The 26,033-nt window shown below is 44.5% G+C and overlaps 6 protein-coding genes across 15 annotated transcripts; 4 read left to right on the top strand and 2 right to left on the bottom strand.

The window, feature by feature from the left end:
* Nucleotides 1-47: 47 nt before the first annotated feature.
* LOC143365522 (uncharacterized) lies at nucleotides 48-1,944 on the top strand. 4 transcript variants are annotated; one of them, XM_076805780.1, is made up of 4 exons: nucleotides 50-694; nucleotides 1,181-1,355; nucleotides 1,440-1,552; nucleotides 1,698-1,944. In XM_076805780.1, exons 1-3 carry the CDS (start codon nucleotides 362-364, stop codon nucleotides 1,511-1,513), a joined length of 582 nt encoding a protein of 193 aa, XP_076661895.1. In that variant the 5' UTR covers nucleotides 50-361; the 3' UTR covers nucleotides 1,514-1,552; nucleotides 1,698-1,944. The 4 variants fall into 4 exon arrangements, with proteins under 4 accessions (XP_076661904.1, XP_076661895.1, XP_076661913.1 ...); XM_076805789.1 differs by lacking the exon at nucleotides 1,698-1,944 and having other exon boundaries at nucleotides 48-694; nucleotides 1,187-1,355; nucleotides 1,440-1,688; XM_076805798.1 differs by lacking the exon at nucleotides 1,698-1,944 and having other exon boundaries at nucleotides 1,196-1,355; nucleotides 1,440-1,688.
* A 296-nt stretch (nucleotides 1,945-2,240) lies between these two features.
* Nucleotides 2,241-4,970, bottom strand: Rpn5 (regulatory particle non-ATPase 5). Of its 2 annotated transcripts, none has more exons than XM_076805757.1 (8): nucleotides 4,560-4,970; nucleotides 4,348-4,476; nucleotides 4,027-4,263; nucleotides 3,850-3,954; nucleotides 3,610-3,791; nucleotides 3,296-3,520; nucleotides 3,031-3,187; nucleotides 2,241-2,935 (listed from the first exon to the last, which is right to left on the bottom strand). In XM_076805757.1, exons 2-8 carry the CDS (start codon nucleotides 4,468-4,470, stop codon nucleotides 2,645-2,647), a joined length of 1,320 nt encoding a protein of 439 aa, XP_076661872.1. In that variant the 5' UTR covers nucleotides 4,471-4,476; nucleotides 4,560-4,970; the 3' UTR covers nucleotides 2,241-2,644. The 2 variants fall into 2 exon arrangements, with proteins under 2 accessions (XP_076661872.1, XP_076661866.1); XM_076805751.1 differs by having other exon boundaries at nucleotides 4,348-4,482; nucleotides 4,560-4,969.
* An 839-nt stretch (nucleotides 4,971-5,809) lies between these two features.
* Nucleotides 5,810-11,372, top strand: Foxk (forkhead box K). Its single transcript, XM_076805739.1, has 5 exons — nucleotides 5,810-6,940; nucleotides 7,343-8,116; nucleotides 8,250-8,512; nucleotides 8,674-8,776; nucleotides 8,852-11,372. The coding sequence occupies exons 1-5, from the start codon at nucleotides 6,582-6,584 to the stop codon at nucleotides 9,024-9,026; spliced, it is 1,674 nt and encodes a 557-aa protein (XP_076661854.1). The 5' UTR covers nucleotides 5,810-6,581; the 3' UTR covers nucleotides 9,027-11,372.
* Nucleotides 11,373-11,502: 130 nt separating this feature from the next.
* LOC143365464 (uncharacterized) lies at nucleotides 11,503-19,547 on the top strand. 6 transcript variants are annotated; one of them, XM_076805695.1, is made up of 5 exons: nucleotides 11,503-12,131; nucleotides 12,205-12,723; nucleotides 14,439-14,635; nucleotides 14,735-14,952; nucleotides 15,035-19,547. In XM_076805695.1, exons 3-5 carry the CDS (start codon nucleotides 14,539-14,541, stop codon nucleotides 17,747-17,749), a joined length of 3,030 nt encoding a protein of 1,009 aa, XP_076661810.1. In that variant the 5' UTR covers nucleotides 11,503-12,131; nucleotides 12,205-12,723; nucleotides 14,439-14,538; the 3' UTR covers nucleotides 17,750-19,547. The 6 variants fall into 6 exon arrangements, 5 of the variants coding, with proteins under 5 accessions (XP_076661810.1, XP_076661801.1, XP_076661769.1 ...); XM_076805686.1 differs by lacking the exon at nucleotides 11,503-12,131 and having other exon boundaries at nucleotides 12,173-12,723; XR_013084549.1 differs by lacking the exons at nucleotides 11,503-12,131; nucleotides 12,205-12,723 and having other exon boundaries at nucleotides 13,517-14,635; nucleotides 15,035-18,307; nucleotides 19,193-19,547.
* Nucleotides 19,548-20,739: 1,192 nt separating this feature from the next.
* LOC143365440 (uncharacterized) lies at nucleotides 20,740-23,244 on the top strand. Its single transcript, XM_076805617.1, has 2 exons — nucleotides 20,740-21,273; nucleotides 21,374-23,244. The coding sequence occupies exons 1-2, from the start codon at nucleotides 21,016-21,018 to the stop codon at nucleotides 22,601-22,603; spliced, it is 1,488 nt and encodes a 495-aa protein (XP_076661732.1). The 5' UTR covers nucleotides 20,740-21,015; the 3' UTR covers nucleotides 22,604-23,244.
* Nucleotides 22,890-23,980, bottom strand: L(1)10bb (BUD31-like protein). Its single transcript, XM_076805631.1, has 3 exons — nucleotides 23,717-23,980; nucleotides 23,473-23,595; nucleotides 22,890-23,374 (listed from the first exon to the last, which is right to left on the bottom strand). Exons 1-3 carry the CDS (start codon nucleotides 23,808-23,810, stop codon nucleotides 23,157-23,159), a joined length of 435 nt encoding a protein of 144 aa, XP_076661746.1. The 5' UTR covers nucleotides 23,811-23,980; the 3' UTR covers nucleotides 22,890-23,156.
* Nucleotides 23,981-26,033: the final 2,053 nt, after the last annotated feature.

Genomic DNA, 26,033 nt, shown 5'->3' with positions numbered 1-26,033 from the left:
TGTAACCAACACCGAACTTACACTCGTACGTTTTTTTTTCTTTCTATAATTCGAACGGTCATATGCATCACCGTGTTTTCAATCAGCAAGAATATTAAGTTAGATGTATGTACTTATGTATGTTGGACTATTAAAATTCGTAGTTATATTAGCAATGCTTCATATCTGTTAGTTAGAAGGGAAGTTAAGTAGCCGTTAAGATAAAACGCGTCGTAAAGAAAATTTGGAAAGAAAGAGAAAGCAGTATGCGTGTATAGTAAACAAGGAACCGAGGTGCACGACGATAGGTAGGTTAGTCCATTCTTGTTCGTCCCAACTGATCCGATTTCGGTCTAGCGTATACGGTTAATATCGACGAAATATGGCTACACTTTTCGAAAGCTCGTTTCTATCGAGCAGACTGCATCGCATCGAAGAACGATACGAAGAACCGACAAACACTTTTGGCAAATGCGACTGTACTAGCTATAGCTATCTCGTGCTGAGCGTTGTTCTATTCACCATTGGTACAACTATCACTATTTTCGCTTTGGACGACGTTGCGGATGAACATATATTTTTGAATCTCGGTGAGTTGTGGTTCATCGGTCCGATGTTCATTTGTTCCGGACTTATGGTGGCCGTCAAGTGTATGCTCTACCTCCGAAGAAAATCCGTTATACAAATGATTTTTCATCAACGACAGTTGTTTAGGGTGAGTAGGCAGCACCTGCTTGTTTCGCGATTATCTTTCGTTTTCATATTTTTTCGTTGATGACGATTACCTTAATGAACTTGTACATACCGATCCTTAGACCTATACCTATGTACCTGTACCTATAATATACCTACATATACTTATACTTATTCTTATATTTATTATCATAATCATAATCATGATCATACTCGTACTCGTATTTGTAACTCGTAACGCGGTTTTTTACTTCTCAAATCAATATCCGTGGTCAGTTATCGTATATCGTTTATTTTGCGAACATATCGATCGTTCATGATTCGAATCAACAACGTTTGTATGTATACATATATACTTACGTTGCCCGCTCTAAGCGACAAGCGCGGCAATTACTCGAACACCAAAAGTTTATTCGAACGACGATCAAATTGAAATTTCTTTCGAATAATTAGATCGATTCGATAAACCGGAGGCACACGTAGTTTGTTGATGTATACAATTGATTAGATTCAGCATATACAGGAATTGACCGGTACTCGTGGCATGGGACCAATCGGCAACATGGGTTCGGCAACATCGAGTCCGCCTTCGTACGAAGTAGTTGTCCAAGAAGTTCCGAACGAATTACCTCCGCCGTCTTACGCAGAAGCAGTTGCACTTTTACACAAGACTCTCGCCAATGGTAAATCCTTTATTTGTAACGTTATACTTCCGGAAGAAAACGGATGCAAAATTGATAAAGAAATTTTGTTCTATTCTATTTCAGATGTAAAATCGAATCGTGGTACGATCTCCGATGAAAATGTTGCTGTAGCCGAAAATATAACACAAAAACCGTGAAACCGGTATTTCTTCCGAACGGAAGATTCAGGATTACGAGTAATTGTAACTTAACTGTTTCCTACTTAACCGCGAAGGATCGCTCGTTTCTTTATATTTTCGCTATGCTAAACGAGCGTTCGTTCTTCCGAACAGATTGCGAATCTGACATGTAAATAATGCCATCTGTATCCGCATTGTATAGTATGTATTCATCGACAAAGACAAAGGACGAAGAGGGATCATCTCGACAAGCGTGACACATTCGAACTTTACAGAAAAAGTTGATAACACGGCGAGACGACCGCCTTTGCTTTGTCTTCTTCCCTTACCGTCAAAAGAGTTCACCGTTTACTCGAGTTACTCGATACAATTGTCTTGATTCAAGACAACTTGATTCTGTCTACGACTACGACTACGACTACGACTACGACTACGACTACGACTACGGCTACCGCTACGATTACGACTACGATTCGATCGATAAAAACGATAGTATCAAATGATAAAAGATCTAACAGCGTTCCTAATTCATCGAAACGAAACGACTTTCCTTCGTTGCGATTACAACGCTAGAACACAGAAATACAGAAGAGAATGTTATTATTATACTGTCTGTAAATTGCTATAAGCATCGAACGGATATCATCACAGTTTATTCGATTATGAAATGTTTTACTGATATGATATGCATACGTATATTTACTAACGATACGACTAGAGGGGAAGAAACGAGGTAGCAAGATCATTGTCGGTGTTTTGTATAAATCTTATTTCATTAATTGTTTTTATGTCGCACATTACCGAAATGATTAAAAAGACCTATGTGTTTCGTACAACCAGTTTATTATATCGATCCGGTACATAGCTAGTCGCGAAACGAGAAATGCTTTTTCAATGGTTCCATTGCACAGCGAATACAAAATGTACATTAACAATATTTAGTACTTTTTCTAGTACGCGCTTCTTTTGTAAAAACGAATTTCTTCAGACAGATCATATATAAACTGGACACATCGAATAAAAGAAAGACACAATATTGTGTAATAGGGATAGAGGGACGAAAAGGATATACGTACCTATGTACCGCCGAAGCAAGTACAAAAGGACGAAAAGGATGAAAAGGATGAAAAATGATGTATAATATACCTGTTAGGATTGAGCAACGGCCAACATTTCTTCTTGATGAATCAGATGAGTCGTGTGATTAACAAGGCTCATTAATTTCGATAACGAAGCGGCCCATGCGTCCAATAGAGCAGCTGGTTCTTGCGTTCCTGTGAATCGGACCACACCAGCCAATCGATCTGTACGGGCATTTATCACGCCGGTTTCTACTAAATTGCAGAGACACGCTTCAGTTTCTTTAACCGGTAGATCCAATAACTCAGCCATACGCGTTAACGTGATATTTGTGTAGTATTTTGCCATGATTCGAATATTCTGTAAATTCCGTAAAAACAAAATTTCAACGATTCGTTGCAGTTTATTCGACTGTAAAAAGATTGTAAAATGAAAAATTAGATTGGCACGCGTACATGTTCGACAACTCTGTTTCGAAGATCGGCCCATCGTTTGCGACCCTCTTCGGTCGAAGGACTAAAAACTTCAGTTGCTCTCAAATCTTTTTCATAGATTTCACAAAGTCCGGACCATTTGATCAATTCCGGATTCACGAACAAACGCAACAGCTCTCTGCAAACAAAAGGAGAAGTTTAAAGGAACCACGATCGTACGCACGATCGATTGAAGAAGCGCGATCGCTTCCTATAATCAAATTACAGAGAAATAAACAAGTACTACTTGTATGTGAGTATTTCGTCGAGAAGTTTATCCGCGAGTAATCTGTGGGTCAAATCCGCCTGTTCTGGTTCGTGCGGTGCAAGAACGAGATATAAAACGGCTCGCGAAAGAGCGGTATGTCTCTTTTTGGGATCGTCTCGAACAGCTGGTGTTTCCAATACCGCTCGATTGTGTCTGCACAATTCCAAGTGCCAGCTCTCGTGACGGGCTAGCTCCATCATAAGACTGAAATGTCGCGATAAACAGTTAATTTCCAGAATGTTAAAACGATAAATTTCAAATTTTAGCTATTCACAGCACAGTAACCATCTTACTCGTAATATTTTAATTTGAGAGCTTGTGTCTCTTCGTCGTCGTCGTCCTTGAAAAATTTCACGTTTATCTTCTTTGCTATTATTTGTGTCCGCATAAAGTCCTTCTTCGCTAAACACAATCTCATTTGCTCCAAGATCAGAGAGGCCTTTTCCAATCGCGACATACTGCCGTATGTTTCAACCTGGACGGATTACATACGAATTATTGCTCGCCTGAGTACTTGACTGTAACGCGCATACCTGTAATTCAAGCATAACCGCTGTGGCACCAGAAATATCGCCATCCTCCTCTTTGATCTTTGCCAAGCGATGCGTAAGCCTCGCTCTTTCAACTTCCACGTAAATCTTTGGAAATACATTCGTACGATTATTTGGAAAGTTTAAATTGTAAATTTAAAATGCGTGTTGCTTACGTACCTTTCCTTCTGTTACTGTACGCAAAGTTTCTATTAATTTGATCATAGTTTCTTTATCGGGCATTTTATCTACGTAAGTACAACATTCCTGAACCATTTTCGTAACTGCCAATTTCAATTGAGAACGCCTTTTAGACAACAAAACGATATATTCGTTCAGAGCTTCCCAGTTTTTCGCTTCCATACAGATTTGAACAATGGCCACTAGAATTTGGGAAGTACATCCCATGTCCTCTGCCTAAAATGGTCCAAATATTTCAATTATTTCCAGACAACCGTAACGGTAGAGGACATTGTATAAATCTTAAAGAAAATGTTTAACCGTTCGTGTCTGTTTTTCTAAAGCAAGCAATTGGCCCAAAGCGTTGAACAACATCCCCTCGCTAGCCAACTTTTTGCACTCAGGGATCTTAACCTCGCAGATACTGCTGTAGTCTACTTCCATTTTCACCTGTAGCTTTTCACAGAAAGAAATTGCTTGGAACTTAAACTCTATATAACGAAGAATTTGCCAAATACAAGTAAACGGTTTACCTTTTTACCAGTGATAAGTATGTATCTACCACGGTCACCTGATTCTTGCGTCTATACAAACTGAAAAACTGAACTGTGTTTTTCTTTCTTACATCTAACGATCTTGCTTCCTTCTGTAACAGAATTTCACAAGAAAATGCAGCAGTCGCACCGATGGAACGATAAAGTTTTGAATTCGTGCAGTTAACATTCATCAATGAACATGATCAAAAAGCGACTGTCATGCACTTACCGTGAAAGCGTGAAAATCACCACTGCCAACGGTTCGGAATTCGAAGTAAAATGTACCTAACCAAGATTTAAAGTATGTAAATACAAGATGTGTATATATAGACGACACTTCATTCAACTTCGTTGAATTTCCCCGAATCGATGTTATTCGTAAACAATCGTCGATTGCTCCGTGTATAATTAATATTCGATCATTCTATATACAATATACGTATGATTTTTTTTTTTTTGAGAGAGAAAGAGAACATGACTGTAGATTACAAGATCTATAAGCCTTCAGGCTCAGTTCAGTACAGAACTTAAAGTTTACATGCGTGTGCACACGTATACTAAACAAAACTAATTTCAATTTTATTAATTAATAAAATTTACTTTTAATAGCAATGCCATCTGACGAGGGAATAGATGGTACCAATTAGAAGTAGCTTGTCGTTTTATCGTAGATGGCATCGCGAGTCTTTTCTATCGTGTCAATCGTGCGTGATCGCGCGCCGAGGAAACGTAGAACACTTGACTTATTGTATTGTAACTAATGTTACAATCGACGACTCGAGATTGACAGCATTCATTCAGAAGAACTGATAAACCAATGCAGGAATATTAGAAATATATTTAATATAATCAGAATTTGCACAGGTTTCCTGTATTTACAGACATAAAGTACATTGGCCAACAATTGCAAACTGCATCGTGTATCGTGAATCACGTCATTCGCGACCACTGATTATTTCGAAACAAGAGAGAATCCCTATTTCGGCAGGAGACCGATTGTGTATCGAAACAGGACGAGAAATTAAATTGAACATGCATTTTTCGATCGTGGATGTACACAACAGTATACTTAGAATACCTATATAAATGCCTACACACACTTATGTAGAAACATGATGAAATATTGTAATCCATAAGCGATTTGTTGACAATCGATTCGAATAGCACGTGTCCCTATGTACTCGTGTTTATAAAAGCAACGAGATCGTAAATATATACGTATATACATTTTGTATATGTTATATATTATATGTATTATAAATACACACGCGTACACAAGATAAGTGTTTATTGTTTATGTACCGGTTTAAATGTCTAACACAGGCATATGCACGTTGATACATATGTATAGACGTGTTTATAGGTTGCTATAGGCTGATGTATACCAGAATACTAACAATGAAAGTATGTATTTACGTACTGACAATGAATCGAAAGTTCGAATTATCGATCGATCGATCGATTGCTCAATCGGTTGGCTGGTAAGCCGGTTGGTGAATTTATGCGACAATTCCAGATAATTCGTGGATTTAACGAGAGCTATTAAATATCTGTCGGGTTTTGTCGCAATCGTTGGTATTTAATGGTTGACGCGAATCTGTTTTCGATTTGTAAAATTGCTATGAAATTGAACGAAACGTTGCAACGATTGTCTCTCTCGAATTTGTAAATATATGTTTGAAACTAAAACTGAAACCGAAATCGAAATCAAAATCGAAACCGAAACCGAAACCGAAGGAATTTTGGTGACTCTGCTTGCATCCGTTGGCTCCACGGTACGCGGTACCTCGGTTCTCGTTCATTTTCTATCCGCATCCGCGTCTATGTATCTATATAGTTATCTGTTCGGTTATCTATCCATCTATTTATCTATCTATCTATCTATCTATCTCTCTAACTATTTATCTATCTATCTGTCTATCTATATCTATCTATCTATATCTATCTATATCTGTCTGTCTACCTCTCCTTTTTCTCTCTCTCATTCTATTCCGGAGGAGGGTTCGCTCACTTGGTGCTATGTCTACGTACTCTCGTACTCAGGAGAGCGACGCGTGGGCCCTTCTGGCACTGAGGTCGGCACCGGCCAGTCCGACGAAGATGCAGTGGAACCCGGAGGCAAGAGGTGCACCGATTGCACGGCTCGAGGGTCGCGAATTCGAGTATATGGTTAGACAACGACGTATCACTATCGGGCGTAACAGCAGCAAGGGTGAGGTCGACGTCAACATGGGCCACTCCAGCTTTATCTCGCGACGACACGTCGAAATCTTCTACGATCATCCCTTTTTCTTTATGACCTGTAACGGTAAAAACGGTGTTTTCGTCGATGGAATTTTCCAGGGAAGGGGCTCGCCTGTCTTTCAATTACCAAGGACGTAAGATATATTTCGAGTCTTTCCAGTGTCGACTTAACCTGTCTTGCACGTTTCTCGCATGCTTCTCACACGCACAGCGCACAGAGCATAGAGCCGTTCCATTCGATGGGTTCGGTGTTTTGAGCAAACGTGTCCTATATATTTCGAATTATTTCCCCAATATGGTCGCTTCTTAACCGATATACCAGGACCGGCCAGTTTCGAATCGCAGTCGTCCAACGCGAATGAACCGATTTCATTTGAAACGGGTCGTTCCGTTGCTTCGTGTTCTTTCAGTTGATCGACTTTCTTAGTATCTTTAGGATTTTGCGCGTAGTTTGCTATAGCTCTTGCAAGACTCCAAGTCCTAGCCAAGTGTTCTAGTCTATTTTCTGTTTCTGGAACGTTTGATTTGTGTTGCAGGTGCACATTCAGGTTCCCGAGTACAAATATAAGGCTGGTATTTCAGTCGCTGGTGGACGAGCAAGAGCAAAACAGCGTACGAGTACCTTCTCCTCCGAGACAAAGGCCACCGTTGCCACCTTTACGCATCAATATCCCGGATGCAGGCTGCAGCAGTCCGTTTCCCTCTCCAACTGGTACCATCAGCGCGGCTAACTCTTGTCCTGCTAGTCCTCGTGCTGGCCAGGGAAGGAGAAACATATCGGCGGATCTACAGATGGTGGCAGTGTACGCGGCTGCTGTTGCCAACGATCCGCAGAACTCGAATTTGGAAAGGCACGATGGAGGACCTAGCTGTAGCAGGCAGATAAGTCCCGAACCAGGCATCGAGACCCGCTGTAGGGCAGGAGGTAGCAACGGACCTAACGGTACCACCGCTCGTTGCAGTCCTCCCAAAGACGATACCAAGCCACCGTATTCGTACGCTCAACTAATTGTTCAAGCGATAGCATCTGCGACAGATAAGCAGCTCACATTATCTGGCATTTACTCGTACATCACCAAGAATTATCCGTACTACAGAACGGCTGACAAGGGCTGGCAAAACTCAATTAGACATAATCTTTCGTTGAATCGTTACTTCATCAAAGTACCAAGGAGTCAAGAAGAGCCAGGAAAAGGATCTTTCTGGAGAATAGATTCTCAGTCAGAAGCGAAACTCATAGAGCAAGCTTTCAGACGAAGAAGACAGCGCGGCGTTCCCTGTTTTCGGGCACCGTTCGGTCTTTCGTCCAGGTATCGTAATCTACAATATAATAGAGACTCGTTTCGAAACAGCTTCATTGGCATGCACGCTTTTCTAATATCAATCGGAAGACGTAATCGTCAATCGTAATCGTTTACGTGACATTGTCGCCTTTAAAACTAGGAGCGCCCCCGCTTCGCCGTCTCACGTAGGAATCAGTGGGCTAATGACGCCAGAATGTCTGAGTAGGGAAGCCTCTCCGGGACCAGAATCCTATCCGGATAGTTCCGTACCTTCTCCGGCTGGTGGTCAATTAAATAGTCAGTCCGCGCCAGGATCTCCAGGGCATCCGTACGTGCCCTCGAATCAAACGTCGCATAAAGGTCGTCTGATGCAACAAATTACCGTTGTCACGAACGGCGTTACCGGTGACGCGACCAGAGAAGGTATTTACTTCAATCGCTATTATCCTTTCCTGTTTCTCTACTTCGGTTTCTCTACTTGTGCTCTCTCGTCTTTCCCTCTATTTTTGCTTGTTTCGATCAGTTTGGCTGGCAAACCAGCTGGCATATATTTACTCTAAAAAGCCCGCTTCGAATTGTTTTAGATAAGTACGTTGTATCCGGAAACGCTATGGAGGAGCATTCTCTTTCTCCGGCTGGTCAGTACAGTCCGGCTCCTGTTATCGTACAAACCACATATAACTACAGGTACCGTATAACGAACCAATGATCTCGATTGCCGATCGAAGGGCCCACTGAAACCAATCGTTATTTTGTATTCAGCGGAAGCTTCATTGGTCCCGACGCAGGCGTCGGAGTCCCGAAACGCTCGCACGAGGAAATGGATAGTTCTCCGGGTTCACCGGCACCGCTCGCTATCGTGGAAAGTCCTGAACCTCTCGAGCATCAGCAACTTCAGTCGAAACGTCAACGCTTTCACGAAATGGACGACCACTGAATCGTTCTTGTCCTAGCTTTCCGTTACGTAGGACACTTGTTACATCGCGCTATTCGCTCATCGTTGAATATATCTGCACGCGCGTGTACCTCATACCTGCTCATATGTGCGTTCGCATCGCATCGCATCCGCATCCACATCTACATCAACATTCAGCATTCAGCATTCAGCATCAGCATCGGCATCCGCATCCGAGTACGCGTATACGGACGCGCACACGTTCGCGTTCACGTTCACGTTCACGTTCACGTTTGTACCAAAACTTTCGGATGCATGCCCACATGTCCATGCCCCATCTAAGTCTACGCGCATCCTCATCATTGTATGCGTGAGTATCAACAACGCATACATGCGTACACTCAATGTTGTACTTTCATTTTATACATACCGATTTCTTTAGTCTGCGTATAATAAATACTCGATTCAATTTATCGTTTAACGCAACAAGTGGAACATTGCTAGAATGATAACAGAAGAGAAAAGAAAAGACCGGGTGGTTCCTTTTCGGGTTCAAACTTGTTTTGCCGTTCAGTTTTACGCAACCTTTCTAGTATCTCGTATCGTATCGTATCGTATAGTATCGTATCGTATCGTATCGTATCGTATCGTATCGTATCGTATTGTAACGTATCGTATTATATTGTATCGTATCGTATCTTGTCGCGCATCGCCAGCAACGACAAGAAGAAGCGCGTGTGCGCTTAAAACACGCGCGTGTAAGGTGTCCCGATATATTTGACAGTATCCGCTCGAACGTGATCCCGCATCGAATACAAATTGCGAACCGACCGTTCGGATAGACGCGTAAAGTAACGAATGCTTGGTCAAGAATCAATCGATTTCGAAAGTCCGAAGGAAACGCGTGTACGGCCGTACTCTACTTGGAAAATTAAAACCGTACAACAACAGTTTTGCGTTACTCCGCATCGTCGCGATCGTAGAATAACATTTATTTAACTGACGAGCTATTAAGATTAATGGCGAATCGAGGAGGGTATGCAAACATTTCAAAATACGTAAGTCGAAGCACGCAATTTCGCCTCGTTTCCTCGGTCGTTCGTTGAATCTGGATCTCTGTGTATTGCGGCCATTCAACAAGATTGATCTTTCTCGAGAACAAACGCGTTTCTCGAACAAACTGTACTCCACTTTGCGACATGATTTTGTTCTCGAGAACCGGTCGCAGAGAATCTTCTCGGAATATAATCGATAGTACTCTTACTCGGGGACACCGAGGATATGATATATGTATACGTATACATGTGCGTCCCCGTCCGTGTACATATACACATACATGTATGTATGTATGTATGTATATATGTATGTATGTATGCACGCACGTATGTATATTAACGCGGGCGTTCTCGCGCGTACAGAAACGCGTGTGCACGCGTCTCACACATCGAACGAATGCTTCCTTCGTGTTTTTGAGCTACGCTGTGTACGGGCGAGGAACCGGCGCGAGTTTTCCTCTTCGAAAGCCGAATCATCGGTTAGCCAGCGAACGCGCGAGTAACCCTTCCAACAAGACTACTCGCTATCATCGAAAACATAATACTTTTCGGTTGAGAATCATATCGTAACTATCATATTTGAAAAGTTTGCCGAATCTCAAACGGAAGGGGACAGTGTGCACGAGAAGAGCCTCACGTCGTTTGCCTCGCTACCGCGAAACGGAACAACCAAACGAAGAAAGACAGAAAGATAGAAAGATGGATAGAAAGAAAAGTCTGATGTGTTCGGATGCTCTGCTAACATTGCTAATTGAATTTTCTTGAGAGATCGATCGCAAGCTATACCGTAAACAAGCTTCGTAGAACCGTGGAGGATCGTTCTCGTTTTACGAATCGACTTGGCTGGCTACATAGTTGTCTTCTAAACTTTGGTTGTCTAATAAACTTGAATGTTTTTGTTGAGCGTGCAACCGTTACCGTAAAGAAGAGTAGTCGAAAAAGAAAGAAAGAAGAACAAGAAGAAGAGGAAGGAGGAGGAGATGGAGATGGTGATGGAGGTAGAGAACGATGAGGGAGGAGAGAAGAGGACGATTATTCTACGCCTTTTCATTCTTTCCATTCGATCGTTTCCGTCAAGTCGACGGAATTGATTTGTTGCTATTCCCCGAAATGCTCGCGAGCCGTAGACACAAACTGTAGATTGTAGTTCTACGTACGATTGTGAAAAATTGCTATTTAAAAACAAAAAAGCAATACCTTTTTGCTGAATACGTCGTTTGAAACTTCTTTCCGACGTGCCTGTTTATCTGATAAAAGTTATTAACGTACTATAATCATACAGGAAGAGGTGATAGTATTTTTGTTGCCACTTGTAAATAAACTCTTAAACGAATATTCGTGGATCTTTTCTCCAATTCTCGCGTACACCGTTTATAATTTGGAACCGATCGAAAGTCTTTGCGAACACTTGCAATTTGCAGCGTGCAATTGTCTTAACGCTCCTTTCACCAAGTAAACTTATCTTCTTTTCGAATATATTTTCTATTCACGAAGATCGTTTTTCGACTCGCACAAGTATGTGTCTACATAGACCAACTTTTGCAAATTCGGTTTTTTCCGCATCGACACAGTCTTCCTCTCTTTCTTCGCTCCATTTCTACTTCTTTCTTCTCTCTCTTCCTTGTCCCTTTTCCCGTGCCTGGCTGTGCCCGCGCCTGTAATCTGTATTCGTGTTCCAAGTTTCGAATCATCTCGGAAATATTACCGTTCAATTTGTCAATTTGCAAATCGATCGGGTCTTTGTTCGGCGAAACAACGAACCCGAGAGAAAGGAACAAAGTCCCCGTTCGGGAATGAAAAGGGTTGTCGAATTGACCACATCCTGATTAGCGAAACTCGCAATTCCGGCGTCATTTCCAGATGATTTCTTTATTTGACTACGATTCGATATTTTTGTATTTGAATACGTTCGACGCGTGCTTCGTTCGGTTCTTTGTTTCTCGAAAAAAAAAAAGAAAGAAAGTAAGGGCGACGCGACGCCCGTCGTTGATTAGTGTTGATAAATAGAAAGCGGCGAACAATAATCTGTCCGCGATTACTTATTCGTAAAAAAAAAAAGGATCATTCGAAGAGTGGTTTTACAGATGGAAAGGTAACGAATATTCTGTTCGTTATAAGTTTCGTTATGAGTTTCGTCTCGACCAGCTATCTTCGAATTTTTACAGCAGCGCTGGGGAAGAAGCACACGAGGGAAGGAAAAGCGCGGAAAGAGGGATAGTGGAAGCGGTGGTTGGCGGTAAGTGGCATGCTCTGAAAAATATGGTGTGCTCGCGAAAAAACGAAAGCAAGTTCTCAAAACGAGCCTTGCTAAATATACGTGTGCCGGGAAAGATGAAAAGAGAAAAGGGAGAAACAGAGACGGGGCCAGATAGATGGATAGAGAGAGGGTGGCTGGGTGGGAGGGAGTTGGAAGAAAAAGGAAGCGAGAGAGACGGCAAGAGAGAAAACGAAGAAGAAAGGGGGTGTTGCGAGCTTGCGCGACGTTCGACCCGAATCTCTCGTCGGAGCCAGCCAGCCAGCCAGCTAACCAACCAACCAACCAACCAACAAACCAGCCAGCCAGCCAGCCAGCTAGGTAGCTAGTGAGCCAGTCAGTCAACCACCCAGCCATCGGCAATCTTTTATCTAGCAGCATTCTAAGCTTCCGTGCTCCTCTCCTTCATGGACGATCAGTACTTTAACCGGTATAGTATCAATTTAATCAGCTTTCTTGTTGTATTCTTTCGTCACTGTGCGAGATCGTCCGTCGTTCCCTCCGTTTCGCAAACGTTTCTCCCCCGTTCCTCTCGTTGCTTTCCGTAGTCGATCGGAGTTTTCGCTTTTTCGTTTTCTATCGTCACCGTTTATTCGATCGTTTCTCTTGTGTTGCGTTAGAATAATTTTGGTACGACGCTAACGCTCCTGTTGCGAGAGCGTACGTCAATCCTACATCCGTAAACGGAGAAGCACATCGAATCCATATTCTAATTGGTACTCGACTCTCTCTCTCGGTGTTCGCGCGTCCGAATTTTCATTTCAATTTTATTCGGCGAACGAAGCGAACGGTGCGCGGTGTAACGTCGTAATCGAGCTGCGCCGCAAACCCCTCGTATGTCGATCTAATATCTCGTACGCTTCGCGAGATCGAAGCTCTGAAACGCGAAGCCGCGAACAGAAGGTAAGCAGGAATCGGTGACCCGTTAAATCAGATTCGTTTCGTGTTTCGACGCGAAACGCGTGCACGTCGCGTTGAATTCGCAGTCGAAAATAGGCGTTTCTGTGACAAATGGTAACGAGAAAGCAATTGCGGTAACTGGTAACAGGTAACTGGCAACAAGTAAGAGGAATAAGGGCAAGAAAATCGTTGCAGGAAACGGTGCCGCGAACTCAGGGATACTACAATCGGATCGATCCACGGTTCACGGCTAAGTAAAATGCTTCTTTCTTTTTCTTTTTTTGAGTAACGAACCATTGGTCGCTCATAGTTTCTCGAGAATTCTCCGTGTACGCTCGTATCCGTGTCCTCGGTGAAACGGAGCAGTCTCGTCTGCGCGAGCGCAGTATTTTGCGTGTAGTTGCTCGACGTACGCGACAACCCGGGAATGCCAGGGAAAAATAATATTCGCGTTCTCGATGCGATCCTCGAACGTTCGAACGTATTCCCAGGCATTGTTACGCGAGTTTTACCGAATCGGAGCAGAAGAACAACTGGAGAAGGTGCCGAAACTCGTTGTTTTCACCCCTTCTAGCCATCTAGCTTTCTAGCCTCGTAGCCTCGTAGCCTCGTAGCCTTGTAACGTGTAACCAACGAATCGAACGAACCATCGAATCACCGAACAAGATACAGTCGTTTATCTCTACGTTTTCGATCAATTTTTCTGCAAGAAAGCGTATCCGTGAAATGTTAACGCGTCATCTTCTCCTTCCAGTTTTTTGGAAGATTTCAGAAGCTGTTGGTCCGTTGCAAATAGGAGGAGTGAAAAAGAAGAAGAAAGCGACGCGGTTGCGAGCGAGAAGGAAGAGAAAAGATGCGCGATTTGTTCTGTTCCGAACCACCGTCGAGAGGAGAGTTAACACGGATTCAACCAATTATAGCCCCGTTCTCGAGCGAACGAGCTACTTCCGGCTTGGTTAATCCATATACAGAGTAAATCAATTCTCGTCCAAGAATTCTCTTGAACGTGGCCTATGCTTGGATGGCGCTTCGCGGTTCAGGCGTATACAAAAAAAAAAAAAAAAAAAACAAGACGAAGAACCGCGCGTCGTGGAGGGTCGAGACCGCAGGGTTGGTTGCTCGCGATTCAGGGGAAAGGAGGTGATAGCGGTGATGATAGCAGTGACAACGACGGTGGTGGGAGGAGACGAGGGAGGATCGAGGTGGTTGACGAACGCGCGAATGACCATGATTTTGCATTTGCAGGCGGTGTTGGTAAACAACAGCGAACGATGCTGGCACCGGAAAACGCGCGAACGACCTCGGATTGACAGTTCGAGGAGTCGAAAGTGGCGTACCCCTTGGAATGCTCGTGCCAACGGTATCCAACAGTTGGGGCTGGGGAATCTTCGCTTTCCTCGTGCTCGTATTTGCCACCCCCAGTCCTGCCGCGAGTCGCAGAGGTAGGTAGGACATAGGAAAACAGCGTTGTTTCCTCTCGCTTCCCTTTACACCGTTTATCCTTGAAAACCAATGAACATCATGTTATCTCGCCGTTTCAGCGGATCGTGATCACTGCAACAAGACCGTAGAAATATACGAAGACGTGTCGAGTCCGGCTGTAACTGCAGCGAATTGGGGAAAACCTCTGTTTTGCTCGTACCGTTTCCGGGCGTTTCGCCCGACAGCACCCCGGGACTGGATATTACGGGTTCGCTTTAAAAAGTTCAAGGTTGGCGTACTGGAAAATGCCACTACCTGTTCCGGCGGTTATTTGCAGGTAGGTGCGCGACGAGCAAAAGTAGCACGAGTAGCGTGAGAAATTTACTTAACGGGATACGAATGCTTCGACGGGGCGATAGATCATCGATGGAAACGCCAAGTCGGAGGTGAGCAATCGAAAGGACCCTGGAGTTTATTGCGGGGAATCGGAGCAACCGCAGACGTTCATCTCCGAGACGAATTTCGTCCGAGTGTTCTTCCACGCGGAGAACTTCACCGATCAGACGTACTTCAGTTTCGATACTCGCGCGGAGCAACAGTTCGAGGTGTACCTGAGGTATGGCCAGCATCCGGAACTCTATCCGAATCGCAGGGGCGAGATTGTTCCCGGGAGTTACTGCGAACGAGTCTTCAAGGATTGCAGGCTGCAAACGTGTTACGTGCAGAGCCCGGCTTATCCGGGTATCTATCCGCGCGCGTTGCATTGCAAGTATCGATTGAACACTCAGTCGGCCTTCATAAAGCTCTACATCGAGAACCAAGAGTTCAACATCGACGGGCAAAGGTGCGAAAACATCATGACCTGCCCGATGAGGCCGATAAGCTCAGGATCGGAGCACTGCCCTTACGACTACCTGCGCGTGTACGACGGCAAAGACGAGAACAGCCCGGTGATCGGGACGTTCTGCGGGATGGGCAAGTTTCCGTACAGCATCATCGGCACCAGCCGGGATCTGTACGTCGAGTTCGTCTCGTCGCCGGCCGGGCCGCTGCTCAACACCGGGTTCACCTTCAACGTGGGCAACTTTCCGGGCCACGTGGAGACGGTCGGCGTTCGAAACGGCAGCTGCGACTGGCTGCTGAACAGCGAGTCCCTTCACACCGGCAACGAGGGGATATTTCTCTCGGTGGCTCACTGGTATCCACCGCACACCAGCTGCACCTATTTGCTCAAGGGTCGGCTCGGCGAGATCGCCAGGCTCTATTTTCCAAGCTTCCGCGTGAACCGCATCGAGTCGCCGATACAACCGTACGAAGGCGACTGCGGCGAGAGCCTGACCCTTTACGACGCCGACTGGCCGGACGACGCGAGGATCATGAAAACGTTCTGCGACACGTTCAGCAAGCCGATGGAGAAGCACGACTTTGTATCGAGCTCGAACGCTCTGTTCGTGAAATTCGAGAGCAAAACGGGAAGCTATTCTGGCAGCTCCTTGTACTATTGGGCGCAGTATGATTTCTTCAATGCGACCAGATTCGGCGAGCCCGTTCCCGGGACAGAGTGCGACGAGACTTTCGCCTCGTGGAGAACGCGTTCCGGTCGATTACGATCGCCGCTCAACACGCTCGTTTATAAACGGCCGGGCGATCCGCCGACCGATCTCTCCTGCACCTACACCTTCCTCACGGACAAACGGCTGTACGCACGCGTCATTCTCACCGTCGAGTCGGTCTCCTTCAAGGAGCATAGGCAATGCGGACACTGTTGGGACAGTCGGGTCGATCGTTTGATCATCAAAGAACCGGCCGTCTCCGTTTCCGGCGAGCAACAGTTTTACCAGAATCACCAGCAACAAGCTCAACAATCTCAACTGTCTCAACAATCGCGGCAACAGCAACAGCAACAGCAACAACAACAGGATCTCGGCGCCGACAAGACAGGACATTGCATCTGTCGATCGTCGATGGTCGGCGACGGTAAACCCGTGGTACGCGTCATCTCGCGCGGAGAAAAACTCGAACTGAAAATGTTGGTGGACGGAACGCATTCGGCGGTCAGTTATTTCAAGCAACACGCGCCGCTATTCGAGGCGAGATACGAATTTGCTCACAGCCCGCTGTGCGGACCCGCGATTCTGCCAGCTACCACCAACGGCGAGATCGAGTTCCCGCATTACGAAGCACTCGGATATGTCGCGCCACCTCGTTCGATCAAATGCATTTGGGAACTTCGCGTGAATCGAGACAGAGACGTGTGGCTGCACTTCGATAAAATTAAATTCGCCTCGAGATCCTGCGAGGACGGCAAATTAGAAATCTTTTTGCCCGGCAACCCGGAACCGTTTCTCGGTATATGCGGCGAGAACATCAGCTCTGCCCTGAAAATGCCGATCATTTCGGCGGCACAGATCTCTCCGGGCGGTGTTCGATCGTCCGACGAACGGGGTTCCGGTCTGAATTCGGGATCCGGTTCGGCTTCCGGGTCCGGCACCGGATCCAGCTACAGTTACGGTTACGGTTACAACTTTGAGAACACGCAGACGCAAACGCAAACGCAACAGCCGAACGTCGGTGGTGGGTCGCCGTCTCAGACGTCCTCGAGCCCGAACGAGGAGTCGGAATGGCCCGCCGTGATCGTTCAGTTCACCGGTTCGATGGCCCCGGCACGAGCGGCTTTCAAAATCGCTTGGACCGAGCTGTATCACCTGCCACGCGACGCCTCGGGAGCCCTCAACACGCAAAAACTCGAGGAAGTATGCGGATTTCGCTGTCCCGGCGACGTCGGCTGCATCCCCGCGAGACTCGTCTGCAACGGAGTGGTAAACTGTCCGGCACCGGAACCCAAGTCCACTTTCCGCAAGACGAACAACGGTACCGGTTTGTTGGCGATACCGGAGGAACCGAACGACGAATCGAGCGAAACCTGCGGAACCGACGTGCTCGGCGCTCGCGGGAACGCAGCCGGATCCGGAAACGGTGTCGGTGGCTTCGCCAGCGTCGTCGGCTCGGCCGGATGGGCCGGCGCCGGTCTGGGCGCTGCTCTCGCGGTTCTTCTCGGTCTTGTCTGTTTGCTCACGGTTTGCAGAATTTGCAGGCGTCGCTCCACACCGAGAAACATCCACGTACCATATTGACAGAAGCGCGGACGCGAATTCAAAGTCGAACTCGAACTCGAACTCGGTTGCGATCGCGATCACAATCACGATCGCGGTCACGGTTGCTCCCGCGATACCAATCCTAGCGCTAGCGCTCGCAGACGCCGATATGAACGCGGTACAAGATTCGCGATCACCGTAGACGAAACTAGAAACTACTGCCATTTCTTTGCTTGTTCTCGTTTCTCAGGAATCAATCTTTCATCGCTTTTCATCGTCGTTTCGCGATAAAATGTACGACCAAGTCCAGCGCGCCTTTATTCGCGCCATCGGACCGAGTAGAAATCTTTAAAAGAAAAATTTTATCGCTTCGCTCGTTTTATTCGTTTGATCGAGCGAGAAAAAGGAAAAGGGGCAATGCATCGGACGCAGTAGAGCGGTGTAAGGCGAGCCGGCCGATCGATCGATCGCATAGGTAGTGGTAGACGAACGACTATAGAGGAGAACAACCATCGTAGCTGTAGCATGTAAAACAATTGATCGATCATCCGATCAAACAACCAACCAACCCAACCAAACGAAACCAACCAACCAAAGGTAATTAAATAGACGACGCATTGATTCGGGAGATACGAGAACTCAAAAGTTGTCGTTGGCCGTCTACGCGCGCGATCCGTACCGTGTTCGTTTCACGAGAGTCACGAGATTCGGAATCTATAGCCAATTTCGGTAGATCGTCTTTAATCGCCCCCTTTAATCGGAAACGGATTCGGAATCACACTAGCACGTATATATGTACAATCTATTCGCGTTACGTTAACGACAAGAGTGCCTGCGAATGTTCGCACGCGCGCGGTATGCGTTCACGTGCGCGCGTTATTCTATGAGAATATGCCGAACAAACTTGTATATATCGAGAATAGTAGGACGCATCGATTATTTTTAGCGGAAAGGTACGAACCCCGAGGGAGCAGCATTCGTCGCGCGCGCGTCACTCGTCACGCGAAGGGGCCGTCTTTCTTTTGTATATAGTTTCCTAATCGAAGATTCAACCGATATCTTAGAGAATCGATAGCGAACGGTCGTGGTCGCGATCATTTTCGCGGTCACGGTCACGTGCTCATGCAACGCGCACATACCTCACCGCACCTTGTTCATCCGCGTCTACGCTCGTAGGCGTAAAACCCGACGCGAGAGGCGACGCGATTTCGATCGTTTGCGTTTCGTCGTCGTTACCGTTACCGTTATCGTTACCGTTACCGTTACCGTCATCGTTACCGTTACCATCATCGTTACCGTTACCGTTATCGTTACAATTATCGTTGCGTTTCGTATCGTATCGTATCGGCGGAATCGATTCGACAGATTTTCGAAGCAACATCGACATTCAACGTTTCGTATCCGTTTTTACCGTGCATCCACATATGTATCTCGATTATTCGTTACGTTGTTCATCGAGTTATCGTCTGCTTTTTTTTACAGTTTTTTACCGTCGACGTTACATGTTCAACATTGGAAAGCTGCGCGAACGACGTTGACGTCGACGTCGGTGTCGACGTTCGCACGTTCGTACCGTTGCACTTGTTATCGTCGCTACCGTCAACTTAGGGTGAATAATATACATAGTACGTATACATATAATAAGTACACAGTTATCGTTACGATCGCGTGAAACGTCGTCGTTGTACCGTTGCTGTCACCAACGTTCTCGTCGTCGCCAGTATCACGGTTGCTAATACAATTGCAAACATTATCGTTACTGCCAGCAGCGTCGTCATTACATTATTATATTTTTTACAAATAAAGAATACCCTCGGTCAACGAGGTAAAACAGACAGACTTTCGTCGACTAATTTATTTTCCTCGCAGTCGACGTCATATTTCTCGTCGATTTTTCTTATAGATTAGCTTCTGTCATCCGATGGAACGTATATATATATACCAAGCTCACAAAAGTATTCGAACGCCCCTTTAAAAACAGTATAACTTTTATTTTAAAATAGATCAAATGACCTGACTTTTTTGAGCAATTAGAAGAATTGGTTTACCGAATGACGTGAAAAAAAGATTTTGCAAACAAATAAAAAAGGCACTTTCCAAAACTGTTTTATTTGAGCCTGTAATGAAAATTTAAAATATGCGTTTTGGAGATCTATGTTAGTTATACGCATGCTGAAAATTTCATTGAAATCGATTATCACGAGCCACAAACAGTTAAAAAAGGTGAAAATCACAGTTTTTCACGACTTTTTGGTCAGTTCCTGCTTAAAATTCACAGATTCTAACATCTTTCGAGGCGTGCCGTTTTTATCTGCATCAACCGATTTCGAATAAAACGGTTTCGGAAAGTGTCTTTTTATTTGCTCTTATAATTCCTAGCAATTGCAATTTTTTCAAAATCTCTTTTGCACGTCATTCGGTAAACCAACTAATCCAATTGCTAAAAAAAGTCTGGTCGCTCGGTCCAATTAAAAAAAAATTATACTGTTTTAAGGTCCCGGGGTAGTCACGTGACTTTTTAATTAATAATTTCCATTCACAGACTTAAGATTCGTCTTGGTCTTGATCCGACGGGTCTTAAGTCTGTGACTAAACTTGTCACATTTTTTGCTCTGTATTATCGATATTATGAATTCTGACGCCAGAAACGTGCTTCAAGTTTTCGCCTTTATTTCGCAACAGAATCAAGACAAATTATAGCTCAATTTGTAGTTGGAGATATTTTCTAGTGCGCGCTGGTCGCGACATCATCCAGAAAACTCATCCAATGGCATCAAAATGCTTGGATTCCACGGCATGCACATCGTCAATTTTTGGCCTACTTCGAACGCTTATATTACCAAACATCTACATAATCTCGGCAGCTCCTGACCAGCGCGCACTAGATTGAATCTTCCTCTTTCGAATGAGCCCTTTATCAGCGATAAAATATTCTTATTTAAGGACAAAAACTTGAAGTACGTAAAACTATTTTTTGACGGTAATGTGGTCACTCTACCTTATCGCGAATCTACGGAGACCGACGAATACTTCCATGAGCCAGTGTACATAATGTATATTTGCAACATGCCTGTACAATAGTGTGTGCAGCCAGATTTCCACGAATTTCGACGACACGATTTTGTTTGCGCGTACGCGTCGCTCAAGCTTTTCTCGTTTCTCGTATCTCGTATCTCGTATCTCGCGCGCGCCGCCTTCCCACCTTTAACCATGTTTCGTTCACCGACATCAAAATCGTCCAGTTTATAGTTGACCCTGACACGGACGAGAAAACAGCCGAAATACGATACAACTACGAGCAAAATATGACGGTAAAACACGTAGCGAGGTACAATCGCATTTGCAAAGCCCTCGAGTCGAAAGTACCGACTCGATCGCCAACCTCCGTTGTCGGACTGATCACCGAAAATGTTCTGGTACCGATAAAGAAAACCGTTTTCGTCGAGAAAAGTTCGCGCGTCCGTTCCAGCTTCTCCGAACGAACAGCGACGAAAGCGATTCGACTGCGGAAACGCGACGACGATGCGACGATACCGCTTCTGAAGCAACCTCCTCGGCAACCGGTAAAATTCACATTAAAATCTATTCAAACTCGTTCAAATTTCTCGTCGAATATACGTATACATAGGTAAATCTCGCTAAAGGAACAACACGTGTTTCCAGAGCAAACGATTACGCTGTCACGAGAAGAAACGGACCTCGAACGATAATCGGAATTCCACGTTGCCACTATTTAATAATACGGCCATCTCGAGACGACCACGAGACGACAAGAAAACAAACGTACTACCCTTTCCTTCTCCGATTTCAGCAAACGCGAGTATCGTGCCGGAGCTCCTTCCGCCTCGGAAACGTCGGAAAACTTGCAAAAATCGAGTCGACCCCGACCGATGCTACGCAGATTACGGCATCAGCGTGAACCAACCGCAAGCGAATGCACGGTTCACGGTGAACGCTCGGGCATCGGCCAGCACGACGAACTTGTCCATCTCGGTGAACTCGTCAAACTTGTCGAACAACGTCGAAAACATCGACAGCGAGACAGCGACGCGGCGCGCCCTACGCGATTTACAAAAAATAGATTGGTTGTCGACGGATACGTTGACAACGATATTCGATAAAGCGGTACGATTACTTGAAACCGATTCCTTTGGCATACCCGTAGCGTTCACCGTCGCAACGACGCCTGCCCGCAGAGCCAAGGTGACCACGGTCACGGTCACAGAGACGGAAGCGGAAGCGGAGAGAAAGGCCGAAACGGAAACGGAAACGGTAACAGTGACTACAACCGAAACAGAAGCCGAAGCGACGACAGCAGTAACAACGACACCCACCGATGTTTGCCGAAGCCTGTTCAACGTTTTCGACGCAGACAAACTTTTCGGGCGTTACGACGAGTCGAACGCATCGAGGACAGAACTTGACGATACCGATCGTTCGATTGTTCCCAATGCAGCAGCGAATCTCTCGGAAGACGCGTACCCTTGCAAATTCAAGTATTCGTGGCAAGTACTCGGCAAAAATACTCAAACGTCGCGAACGCTTCTTGAACATTTGCTACAGGACATGTTCAACGACGACGATGACACAACGGCCTACGCTTGTTCCATTAAATACTCTTGGCAAATCATTGGTATCAGTACGCAAACTTCGAAAGAGGATCTCGTTGCTTCGCGTTTATCCGCTAGATCGGACGAGATACGAAACATCGATGGAACGTCGAGCAAATCATCGAGCAAACCATCGAGCAAACCATCGAGCATATCACCGGCCCCCACGAAACCACCTCGACGAAGCTTGAACAAAGCGTTTTTAACGAGCACTCAGGGTACGCAGACGTGCGCTCATAAAGAAATTCAGACCAATTTCATCGAGTTCTACGTGAAAGAATGATAAGCGATCTCGCTCGGTCGTTCCTTTTTGGAGACAGCAGACTAGGTACACTACATCGATAACGGGCGTTATCGGATCTTGTCTTGTGCGCCTACTATACGGTAAAATATCGTCACTGTCGGAATTTTCCATCGTTTTCCACTAGATTCGCTTCCGCTTTACGTTTGCTTCTTCCGCTATCCATTCGACTCTGAAACGACAACGTCCGTGGATCACGGAGTACAACTAAAAAAAAAAAAGGAAAAATACTGGCCTCTCTAACCAGCAGAATATGCTTATTTTCCTGTTCCGTGTCAACAGTCGTTTATTTTCATTGATATTCGAATCTCGCGCGACGAGTTCTGACCCGTGAAACTCGCGCCATACAATTTTAGAAACAAAACGCGTCTTTCTGACACGAACGTCGAAACGATAGTATTTACCTTAACGTACATTTCCAGTGTTCGCGCGTAGGTGTCTACGTGCGAAGAACTTTAAAAACAAGTACGGTTCGACGGCACAGACGCCGATCGACCGTCGATCGTCGAGATCATCCTATTTTCGTCGACGTAGGTTATCCGGAACATCCTCTACAACCGCAATGAATGCATTCAACTATTCTACCCTCTTCCAGTTTTCCTTTTGGAACTCGGCAAATACAATTCGTCCCAAAATTAGTGTCTCTAGTTTGTATGCAACGTAAACAACACAGATTTTCATAGCCCACTTTCTTCCATTTCGCTATCAAATTCTTGTCAGCTATGTTCTCATTCAAACAGTAATCGTACAGTTCTAAAAACAAAAGAAAACACAAAGTTAGTTACCGTACTCTGCCGTAGTCGTAGTTTTCGAGAAAGCTAAGACGAGAAACGCTTTCGAACGGTACTTACCACGGCTTATGGCTTTCCGTCTGTAGTACAAATCGTATATGTACCGTGATTTTTGATGATGGATTTTGAAAATTGGCCACAAAGATTCTTGTTTACGCTTGCCTTCGTGAGGTTCCGTTTCGGCTGCGATTCAACCAACCGATAAACGAGAAATAACGCACGAGTTACCGACACAGAAAAGAATAAGAAGAATAAAAAACATTTCTCTCGCAAACATAACCTACGTACAGCGCATCGTGGTTACCTTCTCGCATTTTTTGCTCCAATTCCTCCAACGTTGGCTCAATCAATTCCCATCCGTCCGGTGGAGGTTTCTTACTTCGTCGTACTTTTGGCATGTTTCTACTTCAATCGTAAGGAGCACAATTCTATGTAAGGGGCACAGTCGTCTACCTAACGAAAGCGAAAGCTTTCGTTTACGTTTTCGTTTACGATTACGTTTACGTTTTCATCATCGTAGTCGATATCTGTCTGTTCTGTGATTGTGACGTCTGTGATACCGTGAACTATAGGTATATAGCGATGCGACTCGATTCGATTCGGCTGCGATGTATTGGTAGCGCCGCTCATCAGTGAAATCGTAAACTATTCGGCTAGCAAACTTGGCCGATTTACCGTAGATATGGCGCTATCGACAATGCGCGTCTCAATTTTTATCTTGTTTCTACTCTATTAAAATACAAATTAACCTGGTAAGTATCTACATATTATGCAAGTACAGTTTTCTTTCGATATACGTACATACAGGTATAAAGCAACGATGTTTCTTTCGAAATAAGAAAATCGCTACCCCCTCATATTCTTTTGAAGTTGTTCGCTCGACACCGCTTATTGTTAGTGCCAGAACGATGAGGGGGTATGCCATATTCTATACTTTTCCAACGAAAGATATCGCTGCAGAGGTATGTATATGTACCCTGCTCATCCGAAATATCTCCAGAGCCGGTGCCGAGTGCCGAGCCATCGTCTTATGTATATATATCGAAAGAAAACTGTATTTACATTACTATCAGCTATCAGCTATCAGAGACCGGCATTTCCCTCGCCAAGTAAACAATTTGTTCTTGATTTGTTTTTAATTTGCCACCAAAATTTGTTTACAAATTCCGACCCATCTATTTCCGGGTCGATGCATACCTCACAGGCCTGACTTAGAACTGTACTTAGAACTGTTATAAAAATATATTAGGTTAAGGGGAAAGTTCTGTCGTATTTTAAAGAAAACATCAATTTATAAAAATATATGTTTAATATTATTCAATGATATAATTGCCATTATTTGTAACAACTTGTTGCCATCTTTCAGGTAACCTGTCCATTCTTGTTTCCCAATGACTCAATAGCAACATGTGTTTTTGTTTTACAAAAAAAATTACCTGCTTATTTAAAATACGACAGAACTTTCTGTTTACAGTCAAACCTGTTTTTGTGCGGTCCTTTTCTATGCGATTTCTTTTTTGTGCGATTTGTTTTGTGCGATTTTTTTTTGCGGTATATGAATGCCAACGGTGTTGGCATTATAACACCCTTGTAATGTTCTCATCACAAGAAGATGCTCGTTTTGGACTACGACGAGTAGTATTGAATTATGTGCATTTTGAAAATTTCTCCATGTTTCAAATGAGAAATTAAATTGTTTTTAAATGTTTCCATGTGTAATTTAATGGTTTATTTTGTTTGGAAAGTACTTTCTCGCTATTTCGTAAATATTTGACATATTTTCTAAGCGAGACTTTTTTTATGCGGTCTCTCTCCACCGCATAAAAAATTTTCTTTAATATGTTGTAAAAAATTATTTGTTATAGCTATTTATGAAGTTTCTGAAAAATTTTTTTGTGCGGTTTCTTTTAGCGGTCCCTATCTACCGCACAAAAACAGGTTTGACTGTACACAGGAAAATAAATAGCCGACTACGATACTTTGCAACTTGATTAACCCTGTACACACCGTATACAAATTTCATACGGGACACATGGGATGTGAAACACTCCGATAACTACAAACGGCTGTCAGGTTTAAAGCATTTGTTATTTTGGGTCCATAAAATTACCGAATATTCTTTAGGCATTCTGAAATAAGGGTTGACAGCGTTTGTCCTAAAATTGCAACTTTAGAGACGTCATTTATTTTACCTAAATTGTTGTTGGGGTGTCGTACACTCCGAGTGTACAGTACAGGGTAATGCCATCCATAGTACAAAGAACATTCGACTTCCGAATTCCTATCCATAAGGACCTAAAAATTATTTGTCTCCTACATTGTTAAAAATCGATGGCTCCGACAGGGAGTACTGTATTATTAATTATTCTGGCAGGTTTTCCCACAGATAATGCAGGTAGAAGGTGTTGTACCGTTCGTCCATTAGCCCAAGCCCATCAATTTCAGATGTTGGTCAAAATTAGGTAAAAATTAGTTTCTGCCACGAGTTCTAATTACTTTATGGATTCAAAGTGGTGACATTGTATTGATGCGCGGCCGATTGGATCAGAGTGGAAGAGGCAGGCCTCGTTTCACACGCATTTTCGACTCTATTCGAAATATTGGTTACAGCGGTCACACAC

This window comes from Halictus rubicundus, chromosome 1, assembly GCF_050948215.1.
Source record: "Halictus rubicundus isolate RS-2024b chromosome 1, iyHalRubi1_principal, whole genome shotgun sequence".
NCBI lineage: Eukaryota > Metazoa > Arthropoda > Insecta > Hymenoptera > Halictidae > Halictus > Halictus rubicundus.
The sequence above is the reverse complement of the archived record's forward strand: the minus strand, read 5'-3'. Positions and strand labels throughout refer to the sequence as shown.

Coding starts and splice junctions, on each gene's coding strand:
- LOC143365464 (XM_076805695.1), top strand. CDS start 14,539: ATGCTCGTGCCAACGGTATCCAACAGTTGGGGCTGGGGAATCTTCGCT. Junction 14,636..14,734: donor TCCTGCCGCGAGTCGCAGAG/GTAGGTAGGACA, acceptor TCGCCGTTTCAG/CGGATCGTGATCACTGCAAC. Junction 14,953..15,034: donor GTTCCGGCGGTTATTTGCAG/GTAGGTGCGCGA, acceptor ACGGGGCGATAG/ATCATCGATGGAAACGCCAA.
- Foxk (XM_076805739.1), top strand. CDS start 6,582: ATGTCTACGTACTCTCGTACTCAGGAGAGCGACGCGTGGGCCCTTCTG. Junction 6,941..7,342: donor GTCTTTCAATTACCAAGGAC/GTAAGATATATT, acceptor TTTGTGTTGCAG/GTGCACATTCAGGTTCCCGA. Junction 8,513..8,673: donor CGGTGACGCGACCAGAGAAG/GTATTTACTTCA, acceptor GAATTGTTTTAG/ATAAGTACGTTGTATCCGGA.
- Rpn5 (XM_076805757.1), bottom strand. CDS start 4,470: ATGGAAGTAGACTACAGCAGTATCTGCGAGGTTAAGATCCCTGAGTGC. Junction 4,264..4,347: donor TAGAAAAACAGACACGAACG/GTTAAACATTTT, acceptor GGACCATTTTAG/GCAGAGGACATGGGATGTAC. Junction 3,521..3,609: donor CTCAAATTAAAATATTACGA/GTAAGATGGTTA, acceptor GCGACATTTCAG/TCTTATGATGGAGCTAGCCC.
- LOC143365522 (XM_076805780.1), top strand. CDS start 362: ATGGCTACACTTTTCGAAAGCTCGTTTCTATCGAGCAGACTGCATCGC. Junction 695..1,180: donor ATCAACGACAGTTGTTTAGG/GTGAGTAGGCAG, acceptor ACAATTGATTAG/ATTCAGCATATACAGGAATT. Junction 1,356..1,439: donor ACACAAGACTCTCGCCAATG/GTAAATCCTTTA, acceptor ATTCTATTTCAG/ATGTAAAATCGAATCGTGGT.
- LOC143365440 (XM_076805617.1), top strand. CDS start 21,016: ATGACGGTAAAACACGTAGCGAGGTACAATCGCATTTGCAAAGCCCTC. Junction 21,274..21,373: donor AGCAACCTCCTCGGCAACCG/GTAAAATTCACA, acceptor ACGTGTTTCCAG/AGCAAACGATTACGCTGTCA.